At 40.5% G+C, this 26,591-nt stretch overlaps 1 protein-coding gene across 1 annotated transcript in view; it reads right to left on the reverse strand.

Moving 5' to 3' along the window:
• Positions 1-817: 817 nt before the first annotated feature.
• Positions 818-26,591, reverse strand: part of LOC122938075 (desmoglein-1-like) — a 51,063-nt gene continuing 25,289 nt past the window's right edge. Inside the window, exons 5-16 of the mRNA XM_044293358.1 lie at positions 25,086-25,230; positions 23,851-24,017; positions 20,130-20,264; positions 19,168-19,353; positions 17,537-17,808; positions 15,061-15,230; positions 14,760-14,978; positions 10,978-11,211; positions 7,150-7,277; positions 6,332-6,377; positions 5,615-5,877; positions 818-4,779 (exon numbers count right to left, since the gene is read on the reverse strand). Coding sequence (XP_044149293.1) covers positions 3,778-4,779; positions 5,615-5,877; positions 6,332-6,377; positions 7,150-7,277; positions 10,978-11,211; positions 14,760-14,978; positions 15,061-15,230; positions 17,537-17,808; positions 19,168-19,353; positions 20,130-20,264; positions 23,851-24,017; positions 25,086-25,230 — 2,967 coding nt within the window. The 3' untranslated portion in view covers positions 818-3,777. The remainder of the gene's footprint in view (positions 4,780-5,614; positions 5,878-6,331; positions 6,378-7,149; positions 7,278-10,977; positions 11,212-14,759; positions 14,979-15,060; positions 15,231-17,536; positions 17,809-19,167; positions 19,354-20,129; positions 20,265-23,850; positions 24,018-25,085; positions 25,231-26,591) is intronic.

Raw genomic sequence — 26,591 nt, forward strand, 5'->3', positions numbered from 1 at the left:
TATATACTAAAGCATACATTATAGAGCATTTGCACCCAAAATGGTCATATATTAGTAAACCAGAATTTAGAACATCGTCCAATAATTGTAATGCATTTAGTACTCTTTTATTTCCCCTACAGAAGTGTAAAGTCAGTAATGTTTAAAGAGGACCTGTCACCGTGAAATGCAGTGCAATGTTATAGAGCAGGAGGAGCTGAGCAGATTGATATATAGTTTTGAGGGAAAAGATTCCGTAAAACTTGTAATTTATGCATTTAAATCTTTCCTATTTGTGACTTTATTGTTCACAGGGGAAGTGTTGTCAGTGACTGACAGCTATGTATACACACTTACACAGAGAATGCTATCAATCACTGATAACTCCTCCCCAGTGTACAGCTATCAGTGACTGACAGCTATATCTGTATACACACTTACACAGAGAATGCTATCAATCACTGATAACTCCTCCACAGTGTACAGCTATCAGTGACTGACAGCTATATCTGTATACACACTTACACAGAGAATGCTATCAATCACTGATAACACCGCCCTGTGTACAGCTATCAGTGACTGACAGCTATCTCTGTATACACACTTACACAGAGAATGCTATCAATCACTGATAACACCTCCCCGTGTACAGCTATCAGTGACTGACAGCTATCTCTGTATACACACTTACACAGAGAATGCTATCAGTCACTGATAACACCTCCTCGTTTACAATGAAGTCAGAAAGAGAAGAGATATAAGTGCATAAATTACTAGTTTTATGGAATCTTTTCCTACAAAAAAAGAAACATATGTTTGACATTTTTCTCCTGGGGTGGATAGCATAATTTATATTTCTCACCAGTACAGTGTTATTTACCATTTTCACAATGTAATTTTCCATTTAGCCTTTTCCTAGACTTTTACACATTACACTTTTAGCATTTACCAACACATTTTCATTTTGTTTATTAACCCAATATGGACACACCGCCTATGGTTTCATTTCACATCAGCGTTTTTACTGGATCCATCATGGATCAGCAAACACGCTTCCGTCACAATAATACAACCGTTTCAAAGGAAAGGACCGGCACTTCGCTGATGTAGATCACAATGTAGATTTATTCAGTCACATATTCAAATGGCATAGTGCCGCCCTGCTTCTTACTAGAATAATACAACCGTCTGCATCCGTTCTAAATGGATCCGGTTGTATTATCCTTAAAAACCAAACGTAATGGAATGGATTCTGGTCGTTAGGAAGTCTGCCCATCTGCTAAGCACCGGTAACCACATGCAAAAACAAACAAAAACCCTGAAAATTCACTTTTTCGCTTCATGGACAAGCATATCTCATAATCTCCCTGCCTCCAAAATCGCCAAGGGAACCCATCATGTTGAAAATATGGTCAAGTCCGCAGGCAGCCTGTTATAGAGCAGGATTTGCCGAGTAGATATATAGTTTTGAGGGTAATTATTCAGCAGAACTAGCAATGTATTAATTTAAATGCTTGCTCATGCTGAGAGGAGTCCAGTAGGTGGTCCTACTCAGTCACTGACAGCCTTATTTGTATAAGTGAGTGCATACAGAGATAGCACTCACTGATTCGGCCCGCCATCTAGACTCTTAAGCCTAGAATGAGTAGAGATTTAAATTTGCTGAATATTTTCCCACAAAAACAGGGAGAATATTAATCTGCTTAACAACTCCTGCTCTCATGCTGTTTACGGATTGGACTGCATTTTCAACGTGGCAGGTTCCCTTTAATGAATTGCTCTCAAGATCCAGGTTGCTTCCCATCTTCCTCTTAAACATGGCTACTTGACAATGTTCTCATGATCCTACTGGTCATCTGTATAACAAAATTATCCCTCTGCATATTTCATGAATTTCCAGCTGAGGGAATTTCTTTTACAGATGAGTTGATATGCAAATCATGGAGCAAGTGTCCAGATGCTATGTTCTAGAAGAAGGAGAACACTTGTAAGTATGATTGGATAACGCAGTTTCATATTTGCAGCAGAGCATTCCGAATTTCTCCAAGTCATGCATTGCCGGATATTACTGGAATGCCTGCCGGCCCCTTTAACAGTGATAGGGTCTGGTGAAGATCCTCCTGCTACTTGGAAAATATGCCGGGATTCAGCCGGAAAAAAAACCCACTGCACTCAATGGTTTTTGTCCGGCCAATTCTCAGCATTCCATGCCGGAACAGCCTGATGGAAGGCTGTACCACAAATATGAAAGAAGTCAGAGAGCAGCCCACAAAATGGAATGGTCAGATTCTGTATGTTGCTGGATTCATACATTAAATATAATTAATTTTATTTAACAATTGATCAGATAGAGCACTGACGCACAACTGATTGCTTAAACCATCCCATTATAGGTAACTGAGAAGACAGGACAAGCAAGAAAAAAAGACTTTAAAAGCAAAAAAGCAATTAAATACAAAACCAGAAACGGCTAAATATACTGTATATACATTAAAACAAAACATAGTAATCATTCTAAAGTGAAAGTGTCCAAATACTGCATTAGGTGCATTATTAGCTGGCCAGCCTTATTCTAAGTATTATACACCTAAAAACCTTGAAAAATAGGGCACATTTAGTTTACTGTAAAATAAATGAGCTATGTCTTAACATATTAAACTAGATGTAATAAGTGCAGCATTTCATGGCTATAATGTGTATGGGGCCAGTCAGACTGTACTCTGCTGTCACAGTCAGAGAAAAAGTGGGACTAAAAGTGTCTCACCACTCCTTTTCTCCCTTTTCCACATGCATATTTATCACGGGGGCTCAAATAATATTAATACACATTTTCTAAAAAAAAATACCGGAATAGTAGGGTAATGGAATAGAAAGGAACAGAACTATATAAAAAATATTTGCTATAAACATTATTTTTTGGTTTTACTGCATACATTTTAGAAGTTACAGTTGTGGGCATGCAGTGAAGTAACCAAGGCCGTGTAATTGTAATGTGTAGCGGGCTCTGCTCTGAATGTAAGAATATTTACAGCACAGTAATACAATTTTAATTTACATATATTACACAAACTGGGACTAAAATTGCACAAAGACAAATTTGTTAGAGAATTTTAAATCCATTGACAAATCATGAATTGGTTTGCTTGTGTTTTTACCCTAGCCATACATTTTTTTCATTTGTAAGACTTTTTGACCAATAAAAATATATTTTTCAGTACAATTATATTTCAGTGGTCAAATACTATTGGAAGCAGATGTATGATTGCCTGCCCTGGATCGATATATGACTCCCTCTGGGTCTCAAGGAGTTACAGGAGTTGTGCAGCCAATACATACTGGTGGTCTATCTTCAGCATAGGTCATCAATATCGGGGTGATCGGAGGGGGGATTCCTGGCACATCTGCCGATCAACTGTTTAAAGAGGAGGTGGCACTCCTGCAAGCAGTGCTTCCTCTGCAAGGCTACACTGCATGTCGTCTTGCAGCGGCGGCGCAGTGTAATTACAAGTGCTTGTCCCATTCAACTGAAGCACTTGTAATTGCACTGCACCACCAAGACGGCCCGCAGTGTAATCTTGAAGAGGAAGTACCGCATGCAGGAGTGCAACCTCCTCTTGAAACAGCTGATTGGCATGGGTGCTGGGAGTCGGACCCCCACCAATCAGATGTTGATAACCTATCTGAGGACAGGCCATCAATATGTACTGGCTGCACAACCCCTTTAATATTTATGAGTTTGAAGGAATCTCAATTAGATTTATAGTCTAGTTAAATCAATGTCTAGTTCGGCTGACAAACTTATTGCTTAGTATATTGAACTGTGCTGTACTTTGTTACTTTGCTGCGGGTTAAACTAGGGGAAGTGGAACCCACTGTTTGAGTCATCAGAGGTTCTGCACTCAACATTTGGGTTTTCATGGCTGGACCAGATCGGACAGTTTTTTCTGTTACGTATATATTTTGAGAACTTCCCATTTCTGGGCGAATGCTTAAATTTCCCTGAACATTGGAGATGGGTTGTATCACCCTTTCAGTTACTAGAACGTTCTGTGCATTACCTAGATCTGGGATGTTAAATGAATTAGACATCCTTGCACTATTTGGTGCAACAACTCTTTCTGTTACTACCATATTTGATGCATCTGCTAGATTAGCAAAATTTGGTAACTCTATATATTCGTGAACACCAGATGCTGGACGGACTACTCTCTCTGTCACAATGACATTGGAGTTATTTTGCAAATCAGGAAAAACTCCATGTGCAGGTGCTGCAGTAGATCCAACCAACCTTTCTGTTACCAAAATATTAGTAGGGAGGCCGGAATCCACGTTACGGGTAACTGGTCTCAATGTGCCCCCAGATGTTGTGTAAGTCTCAGTTACAACTACATTACCTGGCATGAATGTTTCTACCATAGGTCTAGCTGGTTGAAGATTGGCAGATGATGTTGTGCTCTCAGTTATGTATGTAGAGCTAACGGGCAGAGATCGGTTTACTGGAACATTATATGGAGAATCATCTAATATAACATTTCTTTCAGTTTCTATTATTGGAACATTTGGAAATAATCTCGGCTCATCCCTACTTGGCACTGGATCAATCTCTGAACCAATGCAAATTTCTGCCAGTGTTTTAAATTTTGGTCCCAATGTGTCCAAGAAGGTGTCATCCAAGTCATCAGCAATAAAACTACAACACCCCACAGATCCAGCTGGGCTTCCAATTCCTTCATTATCATAAATTAGAAGACAATCATTTGCCGGGCGACTCTCATCTTCATTGGCATAGGATTCTGCTTTCTAAAATGATAGCAATCATATGATTTCATGAAAATATATAATTCCATTTTATATACAATTAGAAGTGTATGCAACATGTTCATTTCCTCAATTTGTTTCCAAATTCAGCAAGCTAGGGAATTTAGAACTAGTAGACACCTCTATTTATTCTTTATATTTTATCATTATCTATTGACTGAATAAATATTCTATAATAATATTTAATACTATGAATAATTATCACTTTTTTTTTAAATTGCTTTATATTTCAACCTTGAAATAAGAGGCCAACAACAACAAGCTTGAGATACAAGTTTTCTCAAATTAATTGTTGATGCCAAGAGCAAATAAAATTGGAAAATATCATTTTTAAACACTAGTCTGTCTAGCATACCCATATGAAGCCCGGTACGTCACTGGTATTCATGAAAAATCCCTTGACCTGCACAATGCAGCGCAGGGTAAGGGGGAGCATCAGAGTTAGAAATGCTCCAATGCTCCACTCAGACATGGTAAATGAACGATAGGGAGCTTATGTCCGGTTTCATCTCCTAACCCGGACAACCCCTTCAAGGAGTTTTTTTTGCCATAATGTAATTATGTTGGAAAATATTATTTTGTAACATGTAAGCATTGGACTTAAAGGGTATTCCAGTAAATATAAGTTATCCCATATCCACAGGGTAGGTGATAACTGAGAACAGTGGGATCTGACTGCTGGTTGTTAGGATTGGTGGGGGTCCCATCAGTCAGATCCCCCCACCAATTTTGTGAATAGCAGAAAAGTTCTAATCATAATACCCCTTTAATACAATACTAAAGTTAACACAACTAGATACATCTTTAGTATAATTACCTCAGCGAAGTAGTTTTCCACATAAGCCATGTTCATTGTGCCACTTTTTTCATATGGTGGTGGCAAGGGTCCCATATAAGAATTGGCTACATTGCTTCCGCCTGAAAATCCTCCCATGCCAACTACATCAAACCCATCTCCTAGAGCTGTGGTTGTCTCAATCCCGGTAGCAGAAGTAGCTCCTCGGCCACTTCTCACTGCTGTTCCCGATACGCTTCCGACACCAGCACCAACTCCCTGTCCAAAGTTGCTTGCATGGACCTCTACAAAATAAGAATGTACATGAATAAGAATACATACATCACCCTTTCATTTCACACCATATCTACGGTATATAGCCCATTACGTTTTGCACACATGTAGACAGGGTACATAGCATCCTGGACAAAAAAAAAAGAGAGACACACTTTGAATGCTTGTGGCTTTAAAAAATGTCTGAATAAAAGATTTTTCAGACCAATGAGCCTCCACCTGACCTCCACATACCATGTGCATGTGTACATTGTTGGTCATAATGGAACTGATAGAATCGCTGACTTAATTCCTAATATACTGTAGTTTTGACCTAACAATAAAGTGGAAAATCAGACATACAAAAACAACCTTTAAGGTCATCGTTTCACATTTTAAGAAAGTGTATTGTGTTTTCTTGTCACGTGAATTTTTGGTATAGTTTGGCCAAATTATGGCCTTAAAATTAACAATTAAAAAACTCACCAGAATAATCAGGGCCACCTGAAGTTATAAATGGGCTTGTCATATCCTGTTGAGGAAACAATGGTTTATTGTTAGGTCATATTCATACTAATTGTAGACAGGCAAAACAAGTATATGGGTATAAAAGTATCCCTTTAGTAGACTGCAGTCCTTGTCCCGGTGGCCAACAATCCTTATACAATAATAATACATGGAACCTTATCATGTCGTCAGGGATAAACACTTAGGGGGTCATTTGTTAAGACATGCCCAATTTTTTAGACTCTGGTCTTAATAAATGACCCCCTACATGTTTCTGGATCCCTTCCTCAAGTTACATCAACGTATTACAAACGTATAATGTGAACATATTTAAAACAAGACAGCCAAGAAAACTTTGCTTGACAGGCCCAGGCAGTGTAAAACATCATCAAGCCTGCCTGGACCTGTCAATCAAAGTGCAGAGGGTGCAGCAGTTGCAGAGAGAGCAGAGTCTGTAGGTGTAACGGCAACGCCCCCGTTTCTCCTAGAGGCTCAATTGCGTATATTAAAACTTCATTTTTCTCAGCAATGCAGGCACATATGAACATGGGACCAACACAGAGGTCTCCAGCTGCCAAGTGCACATGCAACACCTCATCCAGTTTCATAGGTACATATCTGCTGACAGATGCCCTTTAATGCTTGTGAATTATTTCTGTTCTTCTCAGTTTGAATATTTCCTGTCACACAATGGGCAGGACATTCTGTTCTGCAAAATATACGGACTGCAAAACAGGCAACAGTTGTGTGCATGAGCCCTTATAGTAACAATACTAATAAAAACAACAAAAACTGACCACATCTTCAGGCTTGGCACCTTCTGTTCCCCATTGATGAAAAGCTCCATCATACCCAGCTGCAACCGGAACAAACTTAGCCCCTGCGCCAGATCCACATACACATAGCGGCAGTAGGAGCAGAGCCACTGTAAAGGCACAATAAAGGAACATGGATGTTAGCAATATATTTTACAATGGATGATGTTAAACAGAAGTTAGAAAATAGATGCAGATTTTCTTGGTGACTTTTAACAGAGAATATCTGGGGTTGTATCACTTCACCAAATAGCATCTAGAGAAAGTTAATACGAGCCACTTCCTAAATGTATTGTGATTATCCATATTGCTTCCTTTCCTGGCTTCATTTTTTTTCCCATCACATTATACACTACTCGTTTCCATGCTTACGACCACCCTGCAATCCATCGGTGGTGGTCGTGCTTGCACATTATTGGAAAGAGCACTAGCCTATGTGTGCTCCTATGGTCCCAGCCACCAGAGACACTAATGCTTTTTCCTATATTGTCCAAACACGGCCAATGCTGATTGATTGCAGGCTGGTCATAGCCATGGAGCCGTGTATAATGGGATGGAAAAACAAAGCCACGAGCAAAGGAGGCGATATCGACAATCACAATATATTACTTAAAGAGGACCTTTCACTACTCTACAAACGAAAAACTAACTATACCTGTGGGCAGAGTGGCGCCCAGGGGTCCCCCTGCACTTACTAGTAAGTCTGGGCGCCGCTCCGTTCGCCCGGTATAGGCTCCGGTGCCTGCGCTCCCTCTGACTGTTTTCTTGTAGGAGGCGTGTCCCTTGCTGCACTGCTGGCCAATCGCAGCGCACAGCTCATAGCCAGGCTATGAGCTGTGCGCTGCGATTGGCCAGCAGTGCAGCAAGGGACACGCCTCCTACAAGAAAACAGTCAGAGGGAGCGCAGGCACCGGAGCCTATACCGGGCGAACGGAGCGGCGCCCAGACTTACTAGTAAGTGCAGGGGGACCCCTGGGCGCCACTCTGCCCACAGGTATAGTTAGTTTTTCGTTTGTAGAGTAGTGAAAGGTCCTCTTTAAGTGCCTTGCATTGACTTTCTCTCCATAATAAAGTGAGACAACCCCTTTAAAGTCATAGTTAAGGGCAAAAGGTTCAGACATGACATGATTTACTATATAAAGGTTTCATTTTGTGAACTTCCCATGATCTGTTGATTAGCCTTTGGCTGGACAGGATTGGTTTATTGCATACATAGAGATTGTGTGAGTCATGATTAGAAGGGTTGTTAAATTTCTCCATCATTGAATTCTACATTTCATACATGAACTGGAACAAGGTCTGTATGGTAAATGTCTGCCAGGAATCCACTGCATAATTGAGTGCAATTGCATTGGTAAACCTGGTGACCAGTCTGTATGCCATATTGTATATGCAGTTACACCATTTATAGGGACATTTACAGAGAAGCTCTGATTTTTTCAAATCAGAACTGGTACAGGAGGCGTGAACTAGCCTTTTGGTGTCATGGCATGTCTCTTGTAATTAATCAACCAAAAGAAGTGTCTTCTTGGTTCCTGACACCCCTTGAAAAAGCCATTATTTTCATACAGCAGGGTTATATAGAACTATAGGGACTCTGTGTGCTGCCGTAGGGCCCTGTGCACATGGCTCTGCACATGGTCTTGGCATGCGACGGTGCAAAAACATTTTCTTTTTTTAAACATTTAAACATTTTTTGTTTGTTATTTTGTGCAAAAATAGTAAAATAACTGAAAAGTTTTCATGGCAAAGATGCTAAATTTACAACGTACAAATTTACATTGTATTCTGCTTTTATGATAGGATGCCCACGTAACTGATGTGTGTGCCCCATCCACTAGTGTGCTGACCTACTGGCTTGTTTGCATCACCTACAGTTCTATTGAATAGGCCCTGTATACCAGTACATTAGACCTGCCTAGCAAAAAAGCTCATTGTTTGCATTGGGCCCACCAGTCAGCATTAACGCAATGCCTAAAAGTTTGTTGACCCAACCTACTTGGCTTGACCACGCCTTCTACCAGTTTGGCTCCGCATACAACAAGGGGCCATGTCTATATTTTTTCCAGGACCACATTAAAGGCTATGGAAACCTTTGTGCATGCAAAATCAATAAACTCATATCTTACGAATATGCAGCAGAAAATAAAATTGCACTTGTTTGTTTTTTGGATTCAGCATCACTTCTTATAGACTCAGTAATGCTCATACCTGTCTTTCAAGCATTTGTCTCTTCTCAGTTTAGGCTCTGTGCTCGTTCCCTCATCACTGGTCACATGGACTCGCCCCTGACTGTTTTCACATGCACTAGCACAGCTCTTCTCCCTTTCCCTTCTCTGAGTGTATCTTTCAATGCCCATTATTTTTTATTATTCTGCCATAAAATACCTATTAATCAGTTATTGCTGCTCCCAAACTGATCTAACATCCCTGGCGATTAGTAGCCAGCACCCAGGAGCACATCAGTGATGAACAGCTAGAGCCGAGTGATGGTAAAATAGGCATGAACAGCTATTGCGGAAGAGAAAGCTGTGCATGAATAGTAATAAAGTATAATAAACTAGGGGATAGGTCTTCATAGCGCTGAGACTTAGCTGGCCAAGCACACGTTTCGGGTCCCTGAGTCTCTATTCTATGATACTGGGCTGTGTTCAGAGCAGGAGCGTAGCCCTATATCACAGAACGAAAACTCGGTGGTGCAAACCCTGCGCTTGCCCTGCAGGGTGTATCACGATGTTCCCCTGTGTTCTCCTACAGGGACCGCTCAGACCGGTTCAGCACACGGCTGATAAAGTAAAGCCGAGTCAAAGAGCGCACACTCGACTAAGAATGGCCGCTGCTACAAAAAATACCGGCCAAGTGTACACAGATAAAAAGGGGTGTGGTTTGCTCATATTTTGAGTTTTGCGTCTTTTTTTTTTTTTCTAATAAATACTTTGTCCCCAAAAGGAAAACATTTAGTTTTAATTTATATTTAGTGTCTGCTGGGTTTCAAACTCAGAACCATCTATATTGAAGGCAACAACTCTAAACTTGTGAATGTCAGATATTTTCTGGCTAAAAACCTCAATAATATTTTCCCATGTATTATGTATTCATATATAGTAGAAGTGTAATTTTATATCTTTTTACTAATGGCAAAAAAATAAATTAAGACACAAAATAAATAGCAATAATTACATAAACATAAACATCCATTACAGAAGGAGAACAGCTAAAATAACGTAAGCGACGTCTCCATCAATTGATGGACATGAACATCACCGTCCTGATGGACTAACTATAAGGCCACCTGCATGTGTTGCGGAAATGACCTACCGTGGTGGCCCAAGGCCTCACTGTATCCACTTATCCACTGCATGCTGCAGTTTTTGTCCGGCCGACTCTCTGCATTTTTGCTGTGTTGCCACTGGACCTATGGCCCATCCCCATTACAGTGAATGGGGCCGAAACAGGTCTTCCAGCGGCATACATGGGCTAGAGTACGGATCCGGTAGGTTGTTACCCTGCCGGACCTTGCTAACACTAATGTGAAAGTAGTCTTAGAAGTGAATGGAGGAGACAGAAGTGGAACCTGGACCTATTGGGCATTTATGGCATATCGTGTGGATATGCTATAAATGTCCATGTGGGAATAACCCCTCAATTCTACATTGTATAATACAGAGAAATGCAGTATATATCATTTCTCTGTATTATAAGTTCTAAACATAGAAAACAAATGTTCTCTTCTGACTTTACTAGATTTTGGAACCCATGACTAATGAAATGTCTTATTCTATAACCAGAGATGAGATAAATTCTACTTACACAAAAGAGCTAAAAATCCGAGAATTATGAGTCCAATTGCTGCTGGGCTAAGAGATACATTTTTTCCAGACCGTTTTGTAGCATCACAAAATCTATCAGCAGTGCACTCACAGACTTCTAAAGGAATCGGAATTTGTGTTCCGCAAGCAAGATTATTTTTGTCGGTAACGGAAAGTTTCACAGTATAATTACCAATACGAGGAGAATTTATTCCTTCCAAAATTATTGCCGTGTCTAAAATATAAAAAGGTTCAATCATTTTTCAGTCAGTATACAAACCTGCATACATATATTTACAAATAATTATAAATATTGATTATATATATAACAATGAGAATACATAGAAACATTAGTCTAAAAGTTTGCAAATCCTTCAAACTTTTTGCATAAGTTTGACCTAAAACTACATCAGATTTTTACACAAGTCCTAAAAGTAGATAAACATATCAAACATATGAGTAAAACATATTTAGGTATGAGGTATAACAGATGCAGTGTGTACAGGTATATAGTATATACAGCATATGTGAGGTACGAAGCATAAATTACAGCTCGTACCTCACATATCAGTACACTGCTGTATATACTATATATCTGTACCTACTGCATCTATTATACCTCATACCTCACACTGCTTGGTATACTATATATCTGTACCCACTGCAACTATCATACCTTGCACCTCCCATATCAGTACACTGCTGGGTATACTATATATCTGTACCCACTGCATCTATTATACCTCGTACCTCACATATCATACACTGCTGTATATTAATACTGCATACATAATAAACACATATACATATAATAAATGCAGTGGGTATAGATATATAGTATATACAAGAGTGTATGAGGTGTAATTTATACCTTGTACCTTATATATCAGTACACTGTTTATACATTATATAGCTATACATATTGCATCTATCATACTGTTTAATATATGCAGTGTGTATATATACCGTATATATATATATATATATATATATAATAAAAATACGAGTACCGCGGCACTTCCATAAAGTGACATGTGCTTTATTCACCGATAAGGCGTGACGTTTCGGTTCACTCCATGAAACCTTTTTCAACCAGTGAAAAAGGTTCCATGGAGCTCATCAAGAGAATGCCAAGAGTGTGCAAAGCAGTAATCAAAGCAAAAGGTGGCTACTTCGAAGAACCTAGAATATGACATATTTTCAGTTGTTTTACACTTTTTTGTTATGTATATAATTCCACATGTGTTAATTCATAGTTTTGATGCCTTTAGTGTGAATCTACAATTTTCATAGTCATGAAAAATAAAGAAAACTCTTTGAATGAGAAGGTGTCCAAACTTTTGGTCTGTACTGTATATATATATATATATATATATATATATATATATAAATATAGAAAGAGATAGAGAGAGAGCAGTGTACTGATAGGAGACATACAAGGTATAATAGATGCAGTGTGTATAGAAATATGTGGTCAGTTATATATTATGGTCACTGTGTGTGAGGTACATTAGGTAGCGGTCATTGTAACTGTCTGCAGTATTATATATCAGTGAGCAGTGTGTAAAAACAGGGCATGGGTGGGGGGGACAAATAAGAGAAACGTGGAAGGACCTCCTCTTACCACTCCATTTCAGTCTCAATGGATCAATGCAGAGCACATTGTGCACTTCTAATCCTTGCTGTTAGTAGTTGAAGGACCTGTGATGATGTCATCACAGGTCCTGGCAGGTGCACCTTTCAACCTTTCAAACCTGGGAACTACACCATTCTTGGTGCAGTTCCTTTGCTAGATCGTGCAGGACCTGTGATGCTGAAGATGATGTTGTCACAGATCCTGGCAGATGCACCTTTCAACCTTTCAAACCTGGGAACTACACTATTCTCCATGCAGTTTCCTTGCTAGATGTACAGGACCTGTGATGACATCATCAAAGGCCGCTGCCCCCTTGACTTCAAGCATGTCTAGACAAGCACGCCGGCAGGTGATAAAAGAACGTTTTCTGAGCTTTTGCTTCATCTGCCTTCAGGAAGAAAACGATCGTCGGAAACACGCTGCTGGCTACCTCTCAGGTACTGCTGGCGGCTTCGGATGGTTTTTGGAGGTGATAGGTTACCTTTAAATAAGACAAGTCGTCCACTTATACCCAACTGTCAAGCTCATTTCACCTTCAAATTATCTGCTAATCCCAAACGCCATACCAGTGCCAGAGACTATGCTGCACGCCACACATGCAGATGGTACCGCCTGTCCTCTAAGGCTACTTTCACACTAGCGTTCGGGCGGATCCGTTCTGAACGGATCCGCTCATAATAATGCAGACGGAGGCTCCGTTCAGAACGGATCCGTCTGCATTATATTAGCAAAAAAAAGCTAAGTGTGAAAATAGCCTGGGACGGATCCGTCCAGACTTTCAATGTAAAGTCAATGGGGGACGGATCCGCTTGAAGATTGAGCCACATTGTGGCATCTTCAAACGGATCCGTCCCCATTGACTTACATTGAAAGTCTGGACGGATCCGCACGGATCCGCACGCCTCCGAACGGCCAGGCGGACACCCGAACGCTGCAAGCAGCGTTCAGCTGTCCGCCTGTCCGTGCGGAGGCGAGCGGAGCGGAGGCTGAACGCCGCCAGACTGATGCAGTCTGAGCGGATCCGCCTCCATTCAGACTGCATCAGGGCTGGACGGCTGCGTTCGGGTCCGCTCGTGAGCTCCTTCAAACGGAGCTCACGAACGGAAACCCGAACGCTAGTGTGAAAGTAGCCTTAGTGAGTAACAAAAGGGATCTGTATTGTCTCCTCCTGATAAGGTGTCCGCACCCAAGACACACAAAACGCATAGAGCAGGGTTGGATACCTTGAGTGGTTGTTTCTTGTCAGTATCTCTTCTGTATAGAGGGCTTTGAGCGAATGCATGGCGCCCAGACCTTGAGACAGTATCACCATACACCTCCACGGAGTGCTTAGGGAAACTGACATAGTATCCAATGTATCTTCAAGTGTTCAGGGCTGACAGCGCATATTTGATATGCAGTCCATAACACTTTAAACACACACTGTTACATAGTGCTTTGGGATACTGTTACCACCTAGTTGCTGATTAATTACTTATTATCAGCAAGCTGCTAGGCTATTCTACACTCGGTATTTGAGGACTGGGCCTGATCTATTCTGAACTTTTGAATAATCCTATCTGGATTAGCTGGAGTGTTCCAATATCCATAGAGCGCATTTTTCTTTAGACCACTGCGTCCTATCACTATATAAGTCAGTGTGGATCACATCGAACACACTGGACTGTTATAAGACACAGGTCCCATCTGCCTGTCTCTAATGAAGCATTAGAGGGCGATGCCTTTATTTTAAGATTACTATAAATAAATATATTTTTTGTTTTATTTTTACAGTCCTTTACAGACAGTGAGCTAATCCTAAGTTAACCATGCAATATATTATATATTACTTCCTCAGTAAATAAATGACTAAGTGTAATATTTTTGATTCATTTGTTTAATTTGGTTATCTTCATCTATTTTTAGGACTACAAATCTGATGTAGTTTTAGGTCAAATTTATGCAGAAATGTAGAAAATTTTGAAGGGTTCACAAAATTTCAAGCATCACTGACAGCACCTACCTACTTACAAACTATAAATATTAGCAATTGAATATACCAAGGATATTTAAAATCAGTATAAAAAATTTTTCAGGAACATTACAGACAAGGCAACATGCAGTCATTTTTCATTTTGTGCAATAATCAATATTGGTCTGTTATTTACCATTATAGGGTTTGGCAGCCCAGAAAGGATTGTCTTCAACAGTTATCTTTAAAGGGGCCTGTAGTGGGTTTTGATTTGCGTTAATAATAACGCTCTTGCTATCGGGACATACCACACGGCGTTCTTGTGTAATCGTAGGGCAATCTGTAGGTGTAGGTTGACTTGGGTTTGCACTCATTCCTACTCCAACTGTACCTGTATTTGTTAGGGATGGATCAGCTATGCAAAAATAAAGAAATAAGTAAAGTAAGTGAAGACCTGTGATGTGACAAATAATACAAAATTATCATAGGGAACTTACTGTTATCTGTAGCCAAGACTGTTGCAGTGTAGGTAGCATTGTTATTGCCACCAGTAATGTTGTTCCTATTGTTATTCATTAACTCTTGAATTAATTCATAAGTCATTCTAATCTCGCCAGTCGTAGAATCAATTACAAACCACCTGCTGGACTGTTGATCCAATGAATACCTATGGAGATTGACAGGGGGAATAATAGTACAGAGTAAAATGCCAACCTAGCTACATTACCTTAGGACTGTGAAGGCTAACCTCCGGCACTCCAGCTGTGGTAAAACTACAACTCCCAAGATGCACAGTTGCTTGGCTGTTCTCAGAACTACACAGAAATGAATGGTGCATGCTGGGAGTCGTAGTTTCGCCACAGCTGGAGTGCCGGAGGTTAGCTATCACTGCCTTAGGATGTCCTTATATGGCATTTAACTATAGGTTTTTATATTTAAGCCATTGAAAAACATAATTTATAGGTATGTGTGTAGAACTTTATGTAACAGAACTGGAGACATTTTGATGGTGATCCTGCCAGTACTCTTGTTTAGCACATACAGTATGTGCACCTTTGGGGATGTCAGACCTGCAGACTGGGTTTTATGGACCTGACCTATCTACCAATGCTTCCTATGACTAGTTTTGAACCTTAATGAGCTCATCATTACTTTATTAACCAGACATTAAAGGGCTTCTGTCAGCCCACTAAACCGTTTTTTTTTTGGTTAATATTAATCCCTACACTGCAAGCTCCCTGTACATATGCTAAATATTCATTTTCGTTCAGTAGATTTTGTTAAAAATCAAGTTTTATAATATGTAAATTACCTTGCTACCAGCAAGTAGGGCGGCTACTTGCTGGTAGCAGCCGCATCCTCCACTCATCATGACGCCCCCTCCGCCGTTTGATTGACAGGGCCAGGGAACGGGTTCGTTCTCTGCTGGCCCTGTTTGAATTCAAAATATCGCGCCTGCGCCGTACCTTTCTTTAATCGGTGCAGGCGCACTGAGAGGCCGCCGCTCTCCCGGCCGCTCCATCCTCAATGCGCCTGCGCCGGGTGTAGATGTGACGTCATCGGCGCAGGCGCACTGAGAGGCGGCCGCTCTGTCGGCCGCTCCATCCTCAATGCGCCTGCGCCGATGACGTCACATCTACACCCGGCGCAGGCGCATTGAGGATGGAGCGGCCGAGAGAGCGGCTGCCTCTCAGTGCGCCTGCGCTGATTAAAGACAGGTATGGCGCAGGCGCGATATTTTGAATTCAAACAGGGCCAGCAGAGAACGATCCCGTTCCCTGGCCCTGTCAATCAAACGGCGGAGGGGGCGTCATGATGAGAGGAGGATGCGGCTGCTACCAGCAAGTAGGCGCCCTACTTGCTGGTAGCAAGGTAATTTACATATTATAAAACTTGATTTTTAACAAAATCTAATGAACGAAAATGAATATTTAGCATATGTACAGGGAGCTTGCAGTGTAGGGATTAATATTAACCGAAAAAAAACGGTTTAGTGGGCTGACAGAAGCCCTTTAAGCATTGCTGACTATAGACTAGAGCAGTGATGGCTAACCTCCGGCACTCCAGTGGTAGTGAAACTACGACTCCCAACATGCTCCATTCATTTCTAAGGAATTCTGAGAACAGCTATGCAAGTGTGACTCTTGGGAGTCGTAGTTTTACCACAGCTGGAGTGCCGGAGGTTAGCCATCACAGGACTAGAGGGTTATTCCACTGGACATTCTTTGATAATCTAATTTCAGGGACTCTCAACTGTCAGTTGTAAACTTGTAATCCCTGGGGAACCCAGCATCAAGTGTTTAATTCGGATGCAGTGCCTTCATGGAGACAAAGAAAGAAGCGGCCCCTGTTCAAATAAATGCACTTTCTGTATAATGCATGGAACTGCTGGATGCTCCAGAACAAACGAGACTCTTTGTGGTGGCTCTTCATTCTTACTAATAGATGAGGATCCTGACTTTTCCTTTTATAAATAAAAAATATGGTATCTGATTTGTTTTTGCTAAACCAAACATCTGAAGATCTCTTACTTACCAGTGAAGCCACCTCAGAAGAAGTTCTGAAGTCTCACTGTTTTTATATATATCTTAAAGGGGTTGTATCATCTCAGATATTTGTGTCATAGATACGGGCGAGTCCCACCTTTGGGATCCACTCCTATCTCCAGAACCCAAAGTCGTAATAGAGCATACCACGTAAGCTTGGCCACCCTCCATTCACTTCTATGGGACTATGGCAGTTCCAGAAATAGCCAAGCCATAGCTCTGCTATTTTCAGAAGTCCCATAGTGGTGATTGAAGAGCGCACCACGCATGCATTCTACCTCTATGGGACTGCCGGAAACAGCCGAGTCATTGCTCAGCTATTTTCAGACCTCCCATAGAAGTGAATTGGTAGCATATCAATTTCTGAAATAAGACAATCCCCTTAATACTTGATAGTAAGAATTTTATGATGAAAATGGTTTCTTACACAACATTTGTGGCCGGTCCTCCAGTGTCCATATCCATAGCTACAAATTTTGTTAATACATATTGTAGTAAAGCCTCTGCTGATAATCCTGATGGAATCTGCACGTTCTGGGTGGAGGGAATAAAGGCAGGCCCTTCTCGCACATTTTCGACTTGAACATTTATGCTAGTCGATTTTGCTCGATATTCAGAGATGACAGAATAATGGTAAGCTGCCCGGTTGGATACAATAATAGCTAGATTGGCTGTCATCATTGCTTCATAATCCAATGCCTGTATAGACATAAAACAAGCAAGAAACATATACTCAGAAAGACTAGTAAGTGACTTATGTGTAAGACATATCTATAGTCATCATTTAATTGTTAGTCATTTATTTTCTAGATTCCGTATCAGCCATATGTTAATATGATTGCCATTTATTTAACTGCTGCTGAAAATGGTGGTCACCTATAGCCAACTATTCAGAACTGGTGGTGGCGAGGAATCTTATGGTCATGTCCAACTCCGTACTTACATTTTTTAAATAAATTGTAGAATGCACTTTACACACATGTTTTATGAGAAAATGCTTTTCAAGTGCTCATTTACATTGTGCAATTCTGGTGTATGTTTGCACAATGTTTGGCAGATGTAATTCTAGTATGCAGCTATGGTCCAGTGGTGACAATATCTGTAATATGTTTATTGGATATGCTGTGAAAATTATAAATACATTCCCAGTGTTATATTTGCTTATCAGTTTTTGCTTCACAAATTGGTAGCTAAAATGGCGTACCTAAAATGGGATGGAAGAGTAACACGGCATGATATAACAGCAGCGGGGTACATGGATAGGTCCACTCTCCTATTAACAAAAATTGTGCAAAAATACTGTGCATTTTGATAGTAAACATTATCATAGAATACAATGGACACATAATTATATCCGGTGTATGCATGAGTCTGCCTCCCCCTGATTTCCGCACAGTGATCGATGGGTGCTGTTAAGATAGAGACACAGCAGACAGTTGTCAACACCACTGAGAGGGGCAGGGGGAAGGCTGTCCCCAAATGGATACACCAGACTCATAACTATGTGTTCCCTGTATTCTTATGTTTCTATTTGCCTAATAGCACATCATTTTTTGGTGCTATTTTGGCAAATAAAATAGCGGACCTGCCCTCATATTATGCTGCCCTTACATAGACCAGCATAGTGGGTGTAGCATTTACATGGTCCATGTTTTTCATGTTATGCTTCTGACAAGAACATATATTGGTTATCAATATCAGATCAATGGTGGTCCGACACCCGGCACCCCCGCTGGTCAGCTGTTTGAGGAGACCGCGTGCACATGCCATTTCCCGTCTCTCTTCCCGCTGCAGTGAACAAGAAGAAAGACAAAGACAGGAGACGGCGCGTCCGCACTGCATGCTCCGTCTCCGTGTCAGACCCCTGCCGATCTGATATTGATGACCTATCCTGAGGAGGTCATCAATATTAAAAGCCTCGACAACCCCTTTAAACATGGAAAAGTAATTGCATAGAAGAATATGGAACAATTCTTCTTCAGGTTTTAATGGCTATTGGAAGGTCACCTAAGGTGGCCATAACCAACCTAATAATTATTATATTTGCAAAACATTTACCTTGACAACTTTCAAAGTGCCCACATTTGTCTCAGCATCTGTTTCAATAGCGAACCATTCTCCTTCATTGCCTGATACTATCTCGAATACTGCAATCCAGTTATCGGAGTACATTTCATCCAAATCAAAAACTTTCATCCTTAAGTCCGTGTAACCAACCATATTTTCCTTGAATGTAACTGAATACTGAAAAGTGAAAAAAAAAAAAAAACAAAGGAGAATTTACTGAATGTAATATATATCTAATTATAATTATGCACTATATTTATACTGTATATTGGTTATTGACACATTTTTGTCAATTCTTAAATATGTGCATATGATTTACATACTTTGTTTTCATTTTTTCTTGCAGTATTAGTGCATACCTTATTATAACAACATTACAAGATTTTTGTGCTTTTCAGATATTTCCTGACTTTTTAGCTGACATACCTAAAAGAAAGGGCCTCATAGCAAAGAATAAAATTGACCCCCGTTATAATACTGGATTTTGCCCCTCAATGTCAATTTACAACCTCCCCCTCCTCTTAGGGGGGAGGTTCTGTACAGGGTCTTGCCATTTAGTAGCAAAGGGATGATGCCAACCTAGGATGGGCCCACTCTGTCCATGAACCTGCCTGTATGGTATTTATGTCCCTGTCCATGTGCCACAGATTGAAATCTATGCTAGCTAAAGTCTGGTGTAGACTTCAGCTATAATGCATTAAGTTTCTGTAGAAAATTATAATAAATGAGTTGAGATGAGGAAGCCCCACCCTTTCCTCCAAGCACCACCACAGTTTTTTTCCCCCCAGTAATGTACTGGTTAGATTGACATCCACTATTTATTGAACAATGTAGAGGATCTCCATATTTATTCCATTTTGATTGTTTCTTCGAAAGTTCCACACATCTTGTTGTCTATGTGGTGTTACAGTTTTTAACATAGTATTTACTATTTTTCATAGTGCTGTACTTACCACGTCATACTCAAGTGTAGGAAAGTTGTCATTGACATCTAAAATTTTGATGTTGGAACCACATTGTCCAGACAGTCCTCCTTCAGCTCCGTTCAAGTCTTTTCCACTAACCACAAGACTATAGGCACTGACCGACTAAAATACAAAACACCCCTTGAATACGTTTTACTCAGAAAAGACTGTACACTAACATATATAACATTAACATATAGAGCAATATCGTTTTTATACTGGTTTGTGTTAGTCTGAACCTGTGTTCACATAATATTATTACCTTACGTTTAATATATATGTTGGGAAGCAAAGGATATGAAAGTGTAGTACAATGCGCTTTTCCATCCCATGGAGTCCACTTAAAAATCTTATACATTAAACGGCTACTTTTTTTCCCAATAGGACCCTATGGTGATGGAATCCATCTGAGGCATCTTTTTAATGTATATATTATGCATAAGTATTTAACATGGGGCAGAATTGTGATGTGAACACAGGTTTAAAGGAGCATAAACATAGAAAATGCACATAAGAAATATATCGTAACAATTTCTGCTTTTATCTCCTTTCAACTGATTTCATGACAAATTACAATTAAAATTGTGACTATTAATGGGGAGGGGAGTAAAATAATGGATGAACAGTGAGAGTTCTGAGTAAAATGCAATATATATATTTATTTTTTTGCTTGTTCTTACTTTGTTGTATAATTTATTATAACAAATGTTTTGGAAAGTATTTATTGATAAACTCTGACTCTGTACTGCGTAATTTAATTAAATTTTGTATTATGAAAAGAATAAAAAAAAAATTGAAAAAAAAAAAAGTGAAATATATAAAAAGAGGTTAATATAAATAATCTAATCAAAATGTGTCTCATAATATCTTTCATTCCTCCCCCTTCTCCACCTTACAATCCTGTGTTTGGCTGTAAAGCTTCCCATACACATTAGATACAAGTCTACTAATTTTGCACATTTCAGTTGCCCATTATTAAAAAATGTAACACAAACGATTATTTGTAGTGGCTCACAATTTGATCTGTCAGGTTGCACAGGTTTTTCCTGTGATCGGCTGAAAGTAGAAGTGTAGAGCACGACTAACCAAATTCGTTTGATAATTCGACAGTTCTTGCAAGCCCCAGGGAGTCAGTATTTTTTACACTGACTACCTTTAGGGTCTATTCACACGTCCGTTTTTTCTTTCCTGATCTGTTCCGTTTTTTGCTGAACAGATCTGGACCCATTCATTTTCAATGGGTCCTGAAAAAAAACGGACAGCACAATGTCTGATTTTTTTCAGGACCCATTGAAAATGAATGGGTCCAGATCTGGTCCAGATCTGTTCAGCAAAAAACGGAACAGATCAGGAAAGAAAAAACGGACGTGTGAATAGACGCTTAGTCTGTAATGTTGCTGGTGGGATTATTCGTACAAACATTTGATTGGCCACATTGTGGTTGATCAAAATCTCATCTCTATGGACAGCTTACAGGGGGTCAGTTACCGTGACAAACTGCCTACAGCATTAGGTAGGGGCTGGGGAAAGCAGTACAAACATACCCTTTATGGAACTTTTATTATCAGGAGTAGTGTGAGTATGAACCTTTATTCTGCCAGATTCTGCAGCTTAACGTGCCTAATGTGGGCTTTACTGTAAAGAGCTGTTTGTTCTCTGCAATGAGCTGCTTTATAGACCTCCCCTCTTCTTTGAGTGACTATAGCATCCAACTAGAAGACTACTACAAACCGGATTCCAAAAAAGTTGGGACACTATACAAATCGTGAATAAATACTGAATGCAATGATGTGGAGGTGCCAACTTCTAATATTTTATTCAGAATAGAACATAAATCACGGAACAAAAGTTTAAACTGAGAAAATGTAACATTTTAATGGAAAAATATGTTGAATCAGAATTTCACGGTGTCAACAAATCCCCAAAAAGTTGGGACAAGGCCATTTTTACCACTGTATGGCATCTCCCCTTCTTCTTACAACACTCAACAGACGTCTGGGGACCGAGGAGACCAGTTTCTCAAGTTTAGAAATAGGAATGCTCTCCCATTCTTGTCTAATACAGGCCTCTAACTGTTCAATCGTCTTGGGCCTTCTTTGTTGCACCTTCCTCTTTATGATGCGCCAAATGTTCTCTATAGGTGAAAGATCTGGACTGCAGACTGGCCATTTCAGTACCCGTATCCTTCTCCTATGCAGCCATGATGTTGTGATTGATGCAGAATGTGGTCTGGCATTATCTTGTTGAAAAATGCAGGGTCTTCCCTGAAAGAGATGACGTCTGGATGGGAGCATATGTTGTTCTAGAACCTGAATATATTTTTCTGCATTGATGGTGCCTTTCCAGACATGCAAGCTGCCCATGCCACACGCACTCATGCAACCCCATACCATCAGAGATGCAGGCTTCTGAACTGAGCGTTGATAGCAACTTGGGTTGTCCTTGTCCTCTTTGGTCTGGATGACATGGCGTCCCAGATTTCCAAAAAGAACTACGAATCGTGACTCGTCTGACCACAGAACAGTCTTCCATTTTGCCAAACTCCATTTTAAATGATCCCTGGCCCAGTGAAAAGCCTGAGCTTGTGGATCTTGCTTAGAAATGGCTTCTTCTCTACACTGTAGAGTTTCAGCTGGCAACGGCGGATGGCACGGTGGATTGTGTTCACTGACAATGGTTTCTGGAAGTATTCCTGAGCCCATTCTGTGATTTCCTTTACAGTAGCATTCCTGTTTGTGGTGCAGTGTCGTTTAAGGACCTGGAGATCACGGCATCCAGTATGGTTTTACGGCCTTGACCCTTACACACAGAGATTGTTCCAGATTCTCTGAATCATCGGATAATGTTATGCACAGTTGATGATGATAGATGCAAAGTCTTTGCAATTTTTCGCTGGGTAACACCTTTCTGATATTGCTCCACTATCTTTCTGCGCAACATTGTGGGAATTGGTGATCCTCTACCCATCTTGGCTTCTGAGAGACACTGCCTCTCTGAGAAGCTCTTTTTATACCCAATCATGTTGCCAATTGACCTAATTAGTGTTAATTGGTCTTCCAGCTCTTCGTTATGCTCAAATTTACTTTTTCCAGCCTCTTATTGCTACTTGTCCAAACTTTTTTGGGATTTGTTGACACCGTGAAAATTTGAATCAACGTATTTTTCCCTTAAAATGATACATTTACTCGGATTAAACGTTTGATCTGTCATCTACGTTCTATTACAAATAAAATATTGACATTTGCCATCTCCACATCATTGCATTCAGTTTTTATTCACAATTTGTTTAGTGTCCCAACTTTTTTGGAATCCGGTTTGTACATCTGTCATTTCGAGCAGAGAAGAGGGGCTGAGAAGTAGCTTACTACAGAGCACTTCACAGTGAGGCCCCACCCTGGGCACTTGCTGGAACAGAATCTGGCAGAATAAGACTTCATATTCACACTACTCCTGATAATAAAAGCTCCACAAAATGTACTGTATGTTTGTCCTGCTTTCCCCAGTTCCTACCTAGTGCTGTCAGAAATCTAGACTTGATGAATATAGAACAGGTCGCCAGGAAATTATTTCAGTATTTATGTCTGCATCAGGAACATGCAGAAAAACCTGCAATCTGACAAATACTGGGGGGAGAATTTGACCCTGTTTACTTGTATCACTGATTACTAGATTTGCTGTTCCTTTAAGATATAAGAATTCAAAAGCATACCTCTCTGTCCAGCGAATTTGACATGGTGAAGACTTGGCCAGTATATTGATTGATAATAAACATTGCAGGATCACTGGGACTCTGTGATACTATTCTGTAAGCAATTTGGGAATTTCGTGTATTTTCTTCATCGGCATCAGTGGCGACGATTTGCATCACAAGAGCATCTAAAATACAAAACTAAATGAACCATGGTGGATACAGGAGCTTCATTTCATAATAACATCTGTTTGACTAAAGTGATCACTCTGACCTGATGGTCTTCCTGTTTTAATCTGATTTATAATTTCATCTATATATCAAATTTGTATCTGATTTTGTCACAGTAATAAGGTGACCTATTTAAAGGGGTTGTCCAAGGTAAATAAAAACTCACAGGGTCGGACTGGGAACTTAAAGTGGTGCTGGCCCAGTGTTGTAGGTGGGTCCAAAAGTGGCAGAAGGTGGGGCAACACAAGTAGGCATGGCCACAGCATGAAACTGTATGTTCTGAGGATTGCAATACAGTTGAATTCAGAAGAGTACATATGGCCGCTGGTACGGTATATGTTCCTGATGCTCCTACATGAATTAATGCTGAGTGCATCAGGGAAATTTCCCTGTAGGGTCTATGGCCACTCTTCTCCTGGCCCCTGTACCTGAAAAGAAGGAATACTTACCTCTTTTCTTCCATGCTGCTTCCTGCATTGCACTCAGGTCCACCCCAATGCTCTTTGTTTTCCTGCCTGTGGCATGCTACACTGCTACAGCCAATCGCTGGTCTCAGTAGCGTCATCCACTGCTGAGGCCAGTCATTTGCTGCATGGTGACCTGTATGTACAAAATGTCACTGCTACAGCCAGGAAGATGGTGTCAGCGGTGGGGAGGACCAGAGCCCATGGCTGGAAGTGGGGGAAACTACAGGAAGAAAAGCAGTTAGTATTGGTTCTTTTTTATTTTAGCGCATATACAGGGGATGCCCAAGTTTTTATTTAACATTACTACCCCTTTAAGGACAGCATATTATGGAGACTTGTACCCTGTAATTTTCACTCAAACAGCACACAATATATTCCATCTCTGACCTCCTCTTACCTTGGACTCATTCTCCATACATTTGCTAAACATTTGTCTGTGGAAAAGGAAAGGCTTGCATATTTTAGAAACGAGGATGGAGATATAAAGAACCATCCAGAAAGCAGTCATAGAGAATTCCTTCATGGTGTGCCCTTTATTTAAGAACATCCTTTACTTACTTGCTTTACTATTCTCTTCTATGGAGCCCACAAAAACAGATTCTGAGAATATTGGTGGATTGTCATTTTTATCCAGAACCCTCACCCGCAGCTGTAAAGGCTTCTCTACCTCTTGACCAGAAGCTGTTACAGCATGGACTGTAATCTGGAATAAACATTAACACAATATAATAAATGTACAGATGACGATGAGTGATATAAAAATGGTGATGATTTAACCAATGAACATCCATGGACTAAGATATTTAGTCACCAGTTTAAATGAAACCGACACATGATAGAGAAATGGTAGAGAAAAAGAATACAAAAAGGTTCCAATTAGGCCGACAATAATTGAATCTGTCATTACATGTGAGTTAAAGGGCTTGTTCATTCCTTTGATACTGATGGCTTATCCTTAGGATAGGTCATTAATTTTAGATAGATGGGGGTCCAAAACCCTGCACCTCCATAAATCAGCTGTTTGGGAGTAGCTCTGGAGCAGGAAGTAGGCACCGGAACTACACAGCTCCATCCACAGTGTAGTGGTTAGCAGTGTTGCCAAACAAAATTTTTATTTTCTCTGGACTATTTATCTAAAAATGACAGACAGCCAACATTTTTTAAGGACAAATTGGAAAACTATACTGAACTATAATTAATATAAATATTATATATATAATACATGTTGTAGGAAGGCGCAATGGACCGTCGTTGATGTAAGGTATGTGTCACTGAGGTTCGTGGCCTCGGTGGAGTAAGAGCCAGTTTTCATGTGTCAACAGCAGTAGCTGTTTGACACCTTGCTATTTAGTGTAGCTGTAATAGCTGATCCAGGACGTCTCTTACTGGAAGTACTCAAAGTGCTGGGTGGGTGACTACTCCCCACGATCCAGGCTGGGTTTTGCCAGGCATAAAACCAGCCAGCACTGCCAGGTGGAGAGGATTACTTTCGTCTGACATTGGATCTGAGGAGGTCTGTGTGCTGGGATCTGAGGCCTGTGCTGGGCTTGAGAACGGAGACCCGTGTGTCAGGGGAACAGGCCACCTGAAGCCTGTATTTGGACTTTCTGAGGCAGAACTTCCACCAAGGTGAATTTAGCTATGTGGACTTTCTATTGTGTGTGAACTAACACCAATGCTGCAAAGTGCCATCTTGTTTTTGCTTTATGTGTGAATAAACACGAAAGTTTGATTTAAGAACTGGTAATTTGCCTCTGTACTGCGACCACACACCCTGTCTACCAGAGCGAATCACCACAATGTCTATAGCAGGCATCCTCAAACTGCGGCCCTCCAGCTGTTGTAAAACTACAACCCCCACAATGCCCTGCTGTAGACTGATACCTGTAGGCTGTTTAGGCATGCTGGGAGTTGTAGTTTTGCAACAGCTGGAGGGCCGCAGTTTGAGGATGCCTGGTCTATAGGTCAGATACTGATAATGAGCATATTACCAGCATTACTGTAATGTCTAAAAAGCCGAGAATTACAATCAAAATGACCTGCTCAAACACTACAGCCTCAACA

The sequence above is a fragment of the Bufo gargarizans genome, chromosome 5 (genome assembly GCF_014858855.1).
Source record: "Bufo gargarizans isolate SCDJY-AF-19 chromosome 5, ASM1485885v1, whole genome shotgun sequence".
Taxonomy (NCBI): domain Eukaryota; kingdom Metazoa; phylum Chordata; class Amphibia; order Anura; family Bufonidae; genus Bufo; species Bufo gargarizans.